Here is a 13,960-nt window from a genome sequence, read left to right on the forward strand (position 1 = left end):
AGCAGCAGACTCTTATACCACTTGCTTACAGTGATGGGAAGGAGGGATGATCTGTAGATAGTTTCCAGGAAGGAAATAGAAAGCTATTCCCACACATGGAGTGATTCAGCTAAATTGCTTTTATGTACAGTAGGATTAAAAAAAGCAAAAAAAAAAAAGCAATGGGAATAAGGGTACTTCTCAAAATGCTCTTTCAACTTGGCATTTGATATTTTTGCTTGAAATGCTGAGAAAATACAGAGCAAGCTGAGTGTGTATATGGCATGGGTTTAAAAACCAGTAGATCAGTCACAGAGAATTGTACTTCAGATGTTTGTTGGTATGACTAATTCAAGGATCTGGTTTATGATTAAAGTCCAGTTGGACTTTTTTTCCTCTTAAGATACAAATTTCTGTTTGAAAAATGCTAGTACGTCTGAGTGTATTCTAGAAAATGAACTTTGCAATTTATAAATAGACAAAAAATGCTCAATTCTATGTTGCCAGGGAAAGAGAGACTCTTACATTCCTTCCTGACAAAGGAATATGCTTGAGAGTTTTAATGAGAAGTAACCTGATTGAGTGTAATGAAGACAACATTCATCCTGATTGAAGCTAGGGAGTGGAGGGGATGAACGCATCTAAACCTCTTAAGTATTGATGCTTTCAAGAAGGTAAAATAACTCAGCTTCCTCCTTCATATTCTTCTCCAAAGACAATTGAAAACCTGAAATTCTACAATATTTTACTTTGTGGCCTTTGATTTATTTTTTTTCTCCATAGGAGACTTAAAGTAGTAGGAGCAGCTACACATCCTATAGGAATAATTCATTCAAAGAAAATTCATAGAGAAAAGGCTTAATTTGGTGCTACAGGGGTGTGTTGCAAATACCCCATCCAAATGTGAATATAAAATCAGTAAGCTCTTATATCAGAAGTGATTCATTTTAAATCATAGAGTTTGGGAAGGCGAAAGTGATGTGTATGTGATCGTTGCTAATTTCTGCCCACTGTCCACAGAGGTTCTAAATAATTGAGATTAAGCTTCATTCTGAAAATGAAGCTTCCTTCTGAAAATCCTGTCAAAGAAAAATTGTACTGCATGAGCACTATACGGTTCCTTTTTTTTGTTTTGTTTTGTTTTTTGTTTTAGTATGGCTAATATCCACAGTATAGAATTCTCTTCACTCATGTTGCAAATAGTATTTCCTATGCAAAGAAATACATATGCCCAGGGCAGAGGAGGCACTTTGGGATGTATAAGCAGAATTTTGAACCCAGTCATTTTTACCAGTTGGAGCAGAAGCTATGGGTGACACCCTGGTGAGAGAAATTAGAACATGCATGCCTGCTTAATTTCTCCTGTGAAATGAAGAGTGAAGAGGAGCCAGAGGAGACTCAAAGTATAACACAATTCCAGAATGATGAAAGCAGGAAATTTTTCAATTAAAACTTACCACTCTGGTTAGTATAATACTACATGTTGGCATGCAAAGGCAACGCTTAACTACTACCCTGTGGTGAAGCAAAACCAGTCAGAATTACCTTTATCTCACTGGTTGCTCTGCTTAGCAAGACTGCACCCTGCCTTGCAGCTGTCGGTGAAGGCAGGGGTGGTGCAGGCTGTGGTCCTGCTTGGGGCAGGTGCTGGTGAGCACTGGGCATTTGTTGTGCCGAAATTGGCCAGCACAGAGGGCTGCTCATTTTATCTGCATCAGGATTCTAGTGCAGGGAAGTGAAGCTTGTGGTATCCAGTTATGTTTCATAAACCAACAGACCTCCCAGTGTCACTCTTGGTTCCAGTTCTGGACTTAAAGCAGGAGTGTGTTGTGCTGGGGTTTGTGTAAGGGAGGCAGAGCATATGGCCTGGTGTATATGCTTGTCCATGCATCTGTGTGCTGTGCATATAAAACAAAGTATGCAAAAAAAGCATTAAAAAATAGCATTTTTTTCATATGTGATTATTTTTTAAGTGATGGCCAGAGGTACAGAAATAACAACATCTTGGGTGTATGTAAACTGGTTTGAGAATCCTGAGTTGCATGTTTAGAGCCCACAAGTTGATCTACAAAATAAAGTAAGGTGTGATCAAAGAAAGAGAGAAATATGATGCCCTGTGTTCCATAGCACTTGCATCTGCATGAAAGCTGCAGCTTTTCACTTAACCAGCTTCAGTCTAGCAGAATTGTGAGCCTCATGGTGCTCTTCAGTGATGTTTGGCAGGAATTCCTGGGCTGACAACTTTTGCAGCCATAATGTATTTTTTAAGGACACATCACTTTCTGTCATTTAAACATAAAAGGCACTACAGTTCACTAGGTTTAGTGGCTTCTCTTATCTATAATTCTGTTCTGTCTGTTAAATTCTTTTTAAATCAGTTTACCAAGTTTGAAAACAGGGTACTAATACTAGTACAGGCAGTTAGTACTTTGTTTTAAAACAAACTCAGAGAAAGTGTAGGAGACTTATTTTTCTTTTTCTAGCACATGAATCTTCCTGAAATACAGGACAAAGGCCCACTCATGTAATGCTGTTCACTGTAATAAATACATTAAACCAATGCTTAAACATGCAGAGAACTCTCTCCATGCATCCTATGTAGATTTGGGGTGTTGGTGTGATTCAGTATGACTGTAATGCCAAATGAAATAACTTTACATAGTGATATCAGGTTTATTACAATGTAATTTCCTTCTAAAAAGTGGTCTCCTTTTAAGGACTTCTAGCTAAAATAACTAATGAATGTAATGGCATTAAATAATAAAATACGGTTATGATACCAAGGATAACTTTTTGGTCTCTTTGATCTTTTTTTGCTAACGATATAAAATTCCACTAGGGACTCCTATAAATAGACTCCATTAATCCAAACAAATTGTTTTGAAAAACAGCTACTATAATGTTGATTAAGACAGTGAATAACCTTGAGTTTTAATTTTCAATCCGTCTCATATTAACTCCATATTAATTGGAGGCACGTCTGTAAGTCCTGTTGCACTGCTCTGAAATCTGCATGTGGCTATATTTGTTTGTCTTGGTTTTAATTAATCATTGTCTTATTTCTTGGCACCAGCCATTACTGGGCAGGTAAACAGAGTTCCAGGTGTTGTCTTGAGCCTTTACAGCTTCTGCCTGTGGCTCTGTGCAGCGCAGGCAGTCAGAGCAGCATGGAGTGTTGGAGCAGATAAAACACAGATATGTCTCCTATTTCCAGCTGGTGCACTGATGGGGACTTTTTCTAGTGGTCTTTAAGCCTTTCTTCTATCTTGGGAAAAAGTCTAAGTTTCTGTGTGTTTGCAAGCTGCTTTTTTTTTCTTTTTTTTTTCCCCTAAGAACAAGAAGTCTCCCAATTAAAGAGATGAAGATGTGTTGTTTATGTTTAGAAAGAGCTACATCCGGTTCTGACAACGTCATTATTTGATGTGCTTCTAAAGAATGCACCAATTGATAAAATTATCTCAATTAAGAGCATCAGTGGAGTTAATAGAGAGAAGTGCCCAGAGAACTGCAGTGTCTGTGTGGCTTGGCCCATTGTGCACTTTGGGGACCTCATTTCTGATTGCCTTGTTCTTTCAAAGTTCCCTTGTGGGGCCAGAGGAACAATTAGCTCCTGTGAAGTGGAAGCCCAGGAGCAGCTGGGTCCACTAATGATGGGCAGTATGGATGTGTTCTCTGCTATACATGAATTTCTCTCCAGTGGCAGTCCCTTGGTATTACCCCATCACGTCTTGTGCCAATGAGTACCCCCAGGCAGTGTGGTGCCACTCCTTATGGCACACAGTACAGGTGTGTGCTCAGCCTGGAATTGCTAAAAACAATGCTCTGGGGCAAATATTGTGCTTTGTGGATGTAACCAGTCTGTTCCAGCTTGTCCCGAGGAGCACAGGCAGAAACAGGGCTGTATTGCTTATCAGTTCCCCACAGTGTAGCCTGCAAAGGAAGTAAAGAGTTTGCCAGGCATGATAGGAAGCCTGGAGCTGACTTCCAGATCTTCCTGTAAGCTGGTTCACCAAATTACAGCTGAAAAGTTGTTGCTTTCTAGACTTAGGTTATTTTATTTTTTTTCCTTAACCTGTTTTCCTTGCTGCTCTAGTTTTTGAATGTTGCTTTAATGGTCAAGTGAGTGGAAACTTAACTAGCAATTCAGTATGTGTGACTGACTGGTGGTGGGGATGGAGTGTGAGTTTGGTTGTTGGGAGTGCTCAGCTTGTCCTTTATCACGTACTTCTCATCTGAATTCAGTTTCTCAATGGGAGGATAACTGTAAGAAGGTTTCAGTGCCAACACATTGAATAGCAGTGAAGAAAAGGAGAGAAGATGGCTGAAAAGCCAAAGGTGAAGGAGTGATGCCTGTGTAAAGGATGGCAGTGGTGGTTTGGAACGTGCATGTTAATTTCAGGTTCTAAGCTTCCAAGAAAAAGCAAGGAAGCACCCCATAGGAGCAGTCAAGAAACTTCCTATCAGCATCAGAATAAATGCAGAAAGCAACATTATCAGTGTGAACAGTGCACCATTGGTGTTCAGAACATCCTTGTGGTACCTGAGATGCTGTGTGTTAATGGGGTGTGGTGCCAGCAATGTGGGCAGAGGAGTGAGATGACATCTTACATGTTTGCAGATCTTTCGGAGGGGGGTTGTTTTATTTTAGTTTTTAGTCCAAGTGTTTGTAAGGATCCCTCTTTAAGTGTCAAAGGAGTAGAAGCCTTTTCCAAAGGTTGATTTAGAACAGCTAAATTTCTCTGTCTGGATCTCCCTTTGGAGGAAGTTCTCTGAGGAGTTTATGTGTTAGCTATAGAAAGCCTGTGGTGTTGGCCACCTTAAGTTGCTAGGATTTTATAATTATTCTCCTAGCTCTCTGTGTGTGAAATTACAAAATTACAAATGTTCAATGAAAAGTAATGTGTTTTATTCCTCAGTCTCTGAAAGAAGCTTGTGTTGTTCATAATGGTGCAGTATTGAAGAACATAACACTTACGGTTTGAGTTCTGTCCCTAGCCTGTCAAATACAACTTTCACATATTTTAATGTTTTTTTGGACACCTATGTACAACTTCCAGTTGTTAACATTTGACTTATTTGTGTATGCAGTGGAGAATTATTAGATTCCACATCTCATCTGAGAGCTTGCTCTCAATAAATTGCTCTCTTCTGATGGTCCCTCAGAGCTCTTAAGAAGAGATTCAGTTGTGCTTGGTAACTAGAAATAGTGCATTAAAAACCCCAGCTATTACAGTAATGGCCATTGCAAGAAATAAATGAAATTAATATAGCTACTCTGTGCCAGAGTTCCACAAAATCTGGTAGAATTAAAGGGTTATATCTTAGAAAAAAAAAACATCATTAGTTGAGCTGATTATGTGTTTATGGTATTACAGCAGCATAGAAATTTGTGGCACTGTATGAAGACATTTTTGTTTCAGCTCTAATCATAGGCAATCTAAACATAGCTTACTGAGAAGCACTTTTAATATGGTAAACTGTCAAATATATGGTTTAACTGTCAATCATCTGTTCTTCTGAGCTACCATTGTGGTGTGTGTACTACTTATCTTCTTGCTATTGCGAGAAAGTGCCTATTTAGTTTATCCATCTTCTCTAATCAGTAAAAGAAGTTTTTCTAGTGCTAGCACTGGCACAAGTACTATCAAGTTTTAAAAAATCTTAGTATTTAATACAGTGGAGGCCTGAAGCTAGCTAGCTGGTGCCAGGGGCTGAGTAGGAAGCACAGGCTGAAAACCTGTTTAAATTTTTGCCAAGTGTGTACTCAGAGCTTACAGCTGCATTTGCAGCTGAACACTGAACCATTTCTCTGTTATGCTGGCATTAAAATACAGTGCAGCTTCCAACATGAATTGAAGGCACTTGGATTTAGATTTGCTTCCACACTTGTAGCAAAGGCAATGCAATATTGATCCATGTGGTAAGAAGCTAACATGAAAGTGAATGGTACTGAGTGTTGTGAATCTGGATTTTTTTGTAATTGCATGCTACCCTTAAATTGCTCATTATCTAAATAGGTAACTAGGAAATTTAAAAGAATGTTTGATTAGAGTAGTTGGTATTTTATTCTCCTGTGTGCTTTTCCTGACTTTTTTTTCTTTCTTTCTTTCTTAGTCTTCATGAAGAAATAATTGACTTCTATAAGTATATGTCTCCCAGACCTGAAGAAGAGAGAATGCGGATGGAAGTGGTGAACAGGATAGAAAATGTTATAAAGGAGCTCTGGCCTAATGCAGATGTGAGTAGGACACTGTTCTGTTTCTGATACATAAAAGAACATTTTTTGCCTGTTTACTTTGTGAGGTATTGAATAATAAAAATACTGTTTATTTTTCTTTGTTAGAAAAAAACACAAAAGCATTGCTGGTCTAATGAAAGAGATGTTCTTTATTTCTTGAATGATACAGGTCAACGTTTTCTATTGCATGTAGGAACAAAGACAAGCTAGACCTCATGTAGTCAAAGAAAGAGCATGAGCAGTGACAAAATTTAATCTCATTAATATTTATTTACCAAGATTAATGAGAACATACCAGACATGCATGCTTGTAAAATATTATGTTAAAAAAATCTGAAAAGTCATGGCTTGACACAAAAAGTCTGTAGCAGGGCTTTTCCAAACACCTTCAGTCTTGAAGAAGTCTGTTAAGGTGGAATGTCACATTATGTATATCATGCTTTTTATAATCACATAGACAGTTAAACTAAATTAAATATCTTAAAAATGTAAAGGAATAAGGGTTTTGTACAGAAAGAAATAAATCTGTAGATCTCTTTTTTATATATATTTATATATATTTTAGATACAGAAAGCCTCTAACGCCTCTTTTCATCAAAAGTAGGTTTTTGCTAGTACTTCATTCTGTCAAAACAAGAGTTTTAGTTGTTCAGAGCTGTGCATTTTTTAATGGACCCTGAGCGACTCAAAATAGTTTTATGGGAACATAGTTGGACTTAGCATAATTGAATCTAGTTTAATTAATTATGCATTTAACTAACATGGCATTAAATCCTAGAATGCAGAAATGTAGCTGTAGTCATCTCTCTGTAGATAACAGTAGCTGAAAATAAGGACTAGTATAGCCTTACAGAATAGTAAACAAAGTTCAGACAGCAGAACCTTTAGTGCAAGAAGTGCTCTTCGATCCATCCACAGTAAAAGTGTTTTGACTTGAGTGACTTAAACCCACTGTTCATTTAAACTCCTTAGCCTGTTTTTTGGAATGTGTTTTTAGAAACTGACAGAGTATGAGTTCTGTATAAGCTTTTCGTAGGTGTTGTGTGGGTTTGTGTGTAAAATATACTCACATTTTAAAGGTGATTCATGTTGTTATGTACACACTATACTGGTGACATCATGTGGAAGGAGCAGGCTCCACTTGGTGACAACCACTTTGCCCTGTTACTGGGAGTTGATAGAGTGTACTGCACATGACTGGTAGTTTTCTCTTTGAGCAAACCCAATAACCTTTCCAAGGGAACTGTGTAAGAGATTTTAGCATATCTCACAGGTATTGTATCTCTCCTGTAACCCAGTGAAGTGGTGTTTGTGGGCCCTAATCAAGAGCAGGACCAGCAGGCTGCCAGTTTGACAGGCACTAGTACAGGAAACACTGCAGGTGGGAAACAGTTTTTACCATGGTACACCCTGCCAAAGTCTTGTAGTAGGGGATTTCACCAGGATAACAGGTTTCTTCAGCCTGGAGAAGATGCTGCTATTTTCTAGACAAGTTTGTGTGCTACAGACTTTATTAGTGTGATGGGGTGAATGGGATTATTACCAGGGCATCTTTCAGTGTTACCTCTGACACTCTGAATGTGGCACAAGAACTTAGTGGTGTTTGTAGGACATAGTTGCTCTGTAAAAGCTAGGTCTTCAACATTAAAAAGAATATTTTTATATATAAATAAGTATTTATGAGTTAGGGGCCTTTTTAAGCTACTGAAACTGAGGTTTGTAGCCATAAACTTGTAAAGAAGAGGAAGCAAATTACTAGCTCACCCACACAGTGACAGATGACCACGGGGCTTCCTGAAGTTCACTTTTCAGCTGGTGCCAGTTAAAGCTTCCATGACTGTCTTTCTTTGCTGTTCTTTAAAATGTTAGAGAGCAAGAGCATGCCAGTTCCTTTTTGTCAAATCAGTGACTGTTCTTCAGAGCCAAACTCAGCATTTTGTCTGCTGTTGTTACCTCAAGGAAGAATTCTCCTCTTGTGTGCCCTTCTGTTTTCTGGAGACTAGAAGGGAGCTGAATGCTGACAACAGCACACTAGGTTATAACTGGAAATTACTGTAGTGTTACTTTTCTAATAATTTTACAGATCTGCTTGGGAACTGCTGAACTCAACTATGTTTGACTTTGACAGTCTTTTGTTGTAATATTTCAGTTGTTTGGGTTAATCACTAACCTTTTAAAGATCTGTGTTGGTTTAACTACTTCTAAGACTGAAGTTTTGAGTACATGCTCTGAGAAGGTGGAGTGTTATCTGGTCCAATGTCCTCAGCTTTAGCTGTAGTGTAAAGTGATAAGTTAATCTTTAAGCCCTTTATTTTGAGTCATAGTGAATACAGCTAAAATGGACTTCTTTCTACATTGAACAAACACATTTATTTTGTAGTTTCTCACTTCAAACAGAGGTAAGACATATTCTATAAAAATCAGATACCAAGAAAAGGAAAATCAGGGTTCTTGAATCTAAATGTATTAAGACCATGTGGAATGTGTCTGTGCACATCCTTTCTTTTGTTTTTTCCCTGTTCCACTTAGGAAAAGGCTGAAAAAGCAGATGGAGGGGGTATGTAGAACTAGGTATCCTAAACTGTTACTTTATTTATAGAAGTTAGCAATTGTGTCATTTGCTCTTACTCAGGGGAATGTGCTTAGAAGGAAACATTCTTAGTAAGTGAGAACTGTTCTTGGCATCAGTAAGGCTCTGACCATAAGAAAGGCTTTAATTACTCTGAAACTAAACAACCCAAAACATTAAACAAAAGCATTTTAAGAGAGAGGTTTTTTACTAGTTGATAATGAAAATTTGACTACTGAACAAATAAGTACTTATACAGTGGAATTTAGGATAAGTTTATCATAATGGCCTCAGCTTCGTGTCTGAGTATTGTGTGGCGTTGTAGATCTGAAAAGAGGTGGTGTTGCATACCTCATGCACTTCAGTTATGAAAATATTATGATTTGGAATGGAAATAAAAAGATGAACTCTATTTAGTTTGACAAACGTTACAAAGTTCTACTTAATTCGATTTCTTCTAAGAAGTAGAGTTCAAATTGACTGTAAATATATTTTTTGTTTTGGTGGAGGGATTTTGGTAACGAGGACTTTCCAGACTTTTGTGGATTTCCAAATTCCACTGTGCTTAGTGAGGACAAATTTGGACACGTAATGTAATTAAATGTGCTTCAGAAACTTTGGAATTTAATATGAACAATTCCTCAGAAATGTAGGATAAGTAGTAATAGCATCCAGGAGCAGGAGTCAATAGAGTACTGTGAAGTCTTAAGTTCTCTTATGAATGCAAATACATATCTGACTCCACGCAGAAGAAAACCATGATTGGCAGGCCACAAAACCTAATGCACCTGTCCTTCAATTCATAACAGTGTCCCACATTTGGAATGTTTTAAATTTGTAAATGGCTACAAAGCTTTAACACTTTAAGTTCCTATTAGATTATAAATCAAAATTTGTTAATTTTTCTCTACTCTCATGTTTCCAGACTTGATGAGGGAGTATTGAAGTGTGGGTGTGGGTTTCTTTTATAATAATTCAATGTTTCTCATACTCCAAATCATTGTACAACAGCAGATGTTGTTTCATTCCTTTCAGTAAAGGTCATATATGTTGTATCAGTAAGTTTATGAATACTTTGAGAGTTGTTTATTCAATAAAGGCTCTTTGCTGTTCAGCTGAACACACTTAATGGTTTGATAATATGAAAACACAGTTTTTTTCTGAACTCATCAGTGGTTGGTTTATTGTGCAAAAGTACTTAGATTATTTTCGTGGCCAAATAAATCTGGTTTCACTAAACCCAGGCAGAGAATGCTGGGTGAAAAAAAAAAAAAAAGTATTAACCATTATTATTATTATTATATTCTTAGCTTTCTGATGTCTTTATAATCCTTTTGTCAAGATGTAGTACAATATTGGTGCTAGTTCTGTGGCATGTCTTGCAGTGCTTTCTAGTTTGAGAAGCTATGAACTTGAAACATTAAATATACTGCCAGCACCTGCTTTTGTTGGGCATGGTGGTGAGGGGGTAAAAAAAGAGAAGTGGTACAAAATGATCAAGAGGAACTGCTCAGGCTGCTTCTTAGTCTACTGAAGTATCCAAACACTTGCAAAACATCACCTTTTCCACCTTCCCCTTTTTTTTAATCCTGAAGGACAAAAACATAAAGTGGTCACTTGACATACAAAAAGGCAATCAAGGTTGTATGTGAGACTCTTTAAAACAGAATACACAAGCCTGTAAGGTGGCTCTAGAAGACAGAACAGAACACAACAGAAGACTGGTTGAAAATCAGTCCAAATGTGAGATTTTTAGATTTTTATTTTTTTTTTTACTTTGAAGTTTCACCAGTCCCCCTTTGAGAGTTGGCACGAGTCGGACCTCTGTGAGAGGCTGAATTAATAAGAAGGGTTTGGACATGGAGAATGGAAACCTAATCATTTAAACTTCTAGTGTTGGTCAAAATCCTGCACAGTCAACAAAATGTGTGGGATTTGCAAGTTTTTGAAACTGATTTTGCTTTGTTATTAAAATAGAAATAAAGCAAGTCAAACTGCTTGCTGTCTTGTTCAGAAACAAACAAAAAATGTGATCAGAAAATGTTTTTAATGACTGAAGGGTATACTTCGAGATTTGAAAGCAAAATATAAATTGAACTGATACTGGGGAATTTTATATTCTGTCTTTCTTAAGTGTTTAAAAATCTTTTGATTTATAAATTTTGCCAAGCTTAGTAACAGTGAAAAGTTACATTACAAAGAAGGTTTGTAATAGAAAAATCAAAGTCATTTATGTATTGTGGGTAGTAGCAGTGAAGTTTAGCTGTTTGTACTTCACTGAAGATGTAAAAGCTTTAACAGAGGAGAGTACTTCTGTTAAGAATGTGTCTGTTGGCAATACCAAAATCTGCCAATGGAGGGTAGCAATAACCAGCCTATACAAGCAACTTAGTAGAACTTGGTTTTCTTCTGTTGTCTGAAAATGTGTTCTTCTTGTGTTTCAGGTGCAGATATTCGGAAGTTTTAAAACTGGTTTATATTTACCTACAAGGTTAGTAATTGTTCGGTGTATATTCTGTACAAGAGAAAACTAGTCCTGTGGAACCTATATGTCTGTAGTGCTTTATCTGATCTCCCAACATTGATGTTGGTTGTGTGCATACATATTACATTAACAAAGTGTTCAGCTACTACTACTCTGAAAAGTGTACAGAAATATAGCAACGAAGCCTATTAACTATAATACCTTCACTTATATAGATCTTGCATTTGTTAGTAAAAGATCTGAAATGTCATGTTGTCAAAAAAAAACTTCTAATGATCTGGCTGCATTAAATTACCAAAGTAAGAGGTTGGGCTTAAAAGAAAAGCTAAATTTTATATTCATAGACAATTAAGTTGAAACATTTGACATAACCTTGCTAAAGTTAATGTTAGCACTGAAGAAAAACAATACAGAGCTGTTTTTCTTTCTTTCAGATTACCTTTTGTGAGATGTGTACAATAGTCAGCCTCTACCTGTTCCAATTTTATTGCTAGTTTTCATAAAGAGAAGAAATTACTCAGGGACACTTGTACCTTCTGTGTAAAAATTTTCAGTATTTTTGACAGCTCAATAGAAATAGAAACAAAGGCTTAAATGACTGCAGGGGATAAACACATTTAAATAGTTTGAGATTAACCCTTGAATTGAGTTCCATGCTTTAGGGACACAAGGATTTAATGTTCTGGACTTTCAAAATAACCAGTGTTTGCATGTTGGTAATTAATTCACTGTTGCCTTTTATCAAAGCTTCCCTTTGGCCTAGGTTTTCCCCACCCATCAGTAACTATAGTTTATTTAGATTTCAGGTTCTGGGATTCAGAAAGCCCTACAGTGTGTTTTGAATTTATTTACTCTGTGTTAGAATTTGCCTAATTATCCTTAAACTGATATTGAAGGTTTGGGCATGCAGTTGTTTAGCTGCTGGATCTCTTATTATTTTGCATGCAATATGAGGATACTCAAGGTGACAACCTTGATGTGCATCAGAAACAACTGAGCTGCAGCTGAGACTGCTTGTTGGGTAGAGATACTTCATCTAATGCAGAGGTAGTTTGTTTGAGATGGTTAAAACAGTGTTTGTGAATCAGCAGACCTGTAGAATCTAGGCAGGGTAGAGAGTATTCCAGAATTTTTTTGTGTTTTCTGTTATGCAGTTTTCTGTATTACTGGATTGCTATTATAGCTAGAGGGTTGTGTGCTCTCCTTTGTATACCCAGCCAGGTAGGGGAAATCAAAGAAGCTGAGGAGTAAAGAGGAGAAGGTTGGGATCTCACAGGAGCCTTCACTGGTTTAGTTTGGACAGTCCTCTTTTGAATTTGAGTTTGGGCATTGAATGAGGGTGACAGCTCCCTATGTAGTCAAATGGAACAGATGTGCATAGCTGGGAAGTGTAGCAGGATGGAGACACCTCTTCAGGGAGCTGAGTTGTTGGCTGAAATTAATTAGATGGTTTGATCTTATTTATTAACATTGTGTTGCTTCCTGAACTCAGTTGCCACATTTTATTTTTTCCTTCCCTGCTCCCTGCTTTTGGCACTACAGGTCAGCTGCTAACCATGTGCCCACTGGTGCTCTAATCACCCAAAAAAATTGAGCTGCAAAGAAGCAGGAAATTGCCCCAGGATGTTTTGGATTTTTTTATTTTTTTTTTAAGGGCAGATGTTGAGGGGAGTTGGTTTCTGCTAGGCTCATTAATATTTTTAATTGATTTGTTGTAGATTAGACAAACACCAGACCTAGAGTAAAGGAGGAGACAGGGCCATGCATGTGGGAGTAGAGGATGAGGGAACAGGACTTTGCTTTTGAGTGAAAAGCTGTTAGATCAGTCTTACTGATAATACAGCCTAAAGGTGGTGATTCATAATGTTATTTTCTTGCTCTGAATCACTCTGGAAAAGCTGATCCCTCAGCATGGCCTTAGGAGACTAATCTCAGGCTCTGCAACCCAATCAATTTGTATGTGTGTCTGTTCCCTCCTGAGATGTTTTGGATTTTCCCAAGTGTAAGAGTTTGTCTTCACCCCTGTCCTCAGAAAATTAAGAATAAATTATTTGGGTAAGTTATGCTCTGCCAGCTTCATTCTAGTTATGTCTGGATGTCGGTTGTTTATCATGTATTGGTCTTTCACTTTGAATAAATCTGTATTTTCTTTCCATTTCAGTGATATTGATTTAGTTGTGTTTGGAAAATGGGAGACATTACCTCTTTGGACCCTTGAAGAAGCGCTTAGAAAGCACAATGTAGCAGATGAAAACTCAGTAAAGGTTTTGGATAAAGCAACTGTAAGTTTGGGAGAAGAGGGTGTGTTTCCTTGTTCTATGCTAAATTTCTAATCAAAGAAAGATCTTGGTTAAAAGGATGAATTTTCATAAGCAGAGGCTTCTATATATAAATTTGAAATAGAACCTTTTTATTTAGTATGGCTTTTATTACTGACAGTGCTCCAACAGAAGCATTTCTTCTGTGGCAGAAAATCATTGGCTTTTCCATACTGGACAACATAAATTTGTTTTTAAGTAAGGTTATACCAGTCATTGGTGTCAATTAATTTGATAAGACTTGTGAATTTCTGAACTGAATTTTTACATAGGTAAAACACTTAGTTTTTTTTTATACCAACTAAGCAGGCATATGTTTTCACAAAGGAGTAGTAAATACAGCCTTTTATTATAAATATGTAATGGTATGT

At 37.1% G+C, this 13,960-nt stretch overlaps 1 protein-coding gene across 2 annotated transcripts in view; it reads left to right on the forward strand.

The window, feature by feature from the left end:
- Positions 1-13,960, forward strand: part of TENT4B (terminal nucleotidyltransferase 4B) — a 41,881-nt gene that overhangs the window by 15,179 nt on the left and 12,742 nt on the right. For both annotated transcript variants that reach the window (XM_071756869.1, XM_071756868.1), the window contains exons 2-4: positions 6,094-6,217; positions 11,231-11,277; positions 13,433-13,553. In XM_071756869.1, coding sequence (XP_071612970.1) covers positions 6,094-6,217; positions 11,231-11,277; positions 13,433-13,553 — 292 coding nt within the window. The remainder of the gene's footprint in view (positions 1-6,093; positions 6,218-11,230; positions 11,278-13,432; positions 13,554-13,960) is intronic.

This window comes from Heliangelus exortis, chromosome 13 (genome assembly GCF_036169615.1).
Source record: "Heliangelus exortis chromosome 13, bHelExo1.hap1, whole genome shotgun sequence".
Classification (NCBI taxonomy): Eukaryota; Metazoa; Chordata; class Aves; order Apodiformes; family Trochilidae; genus Heliangelus; species Heliangelus exortis.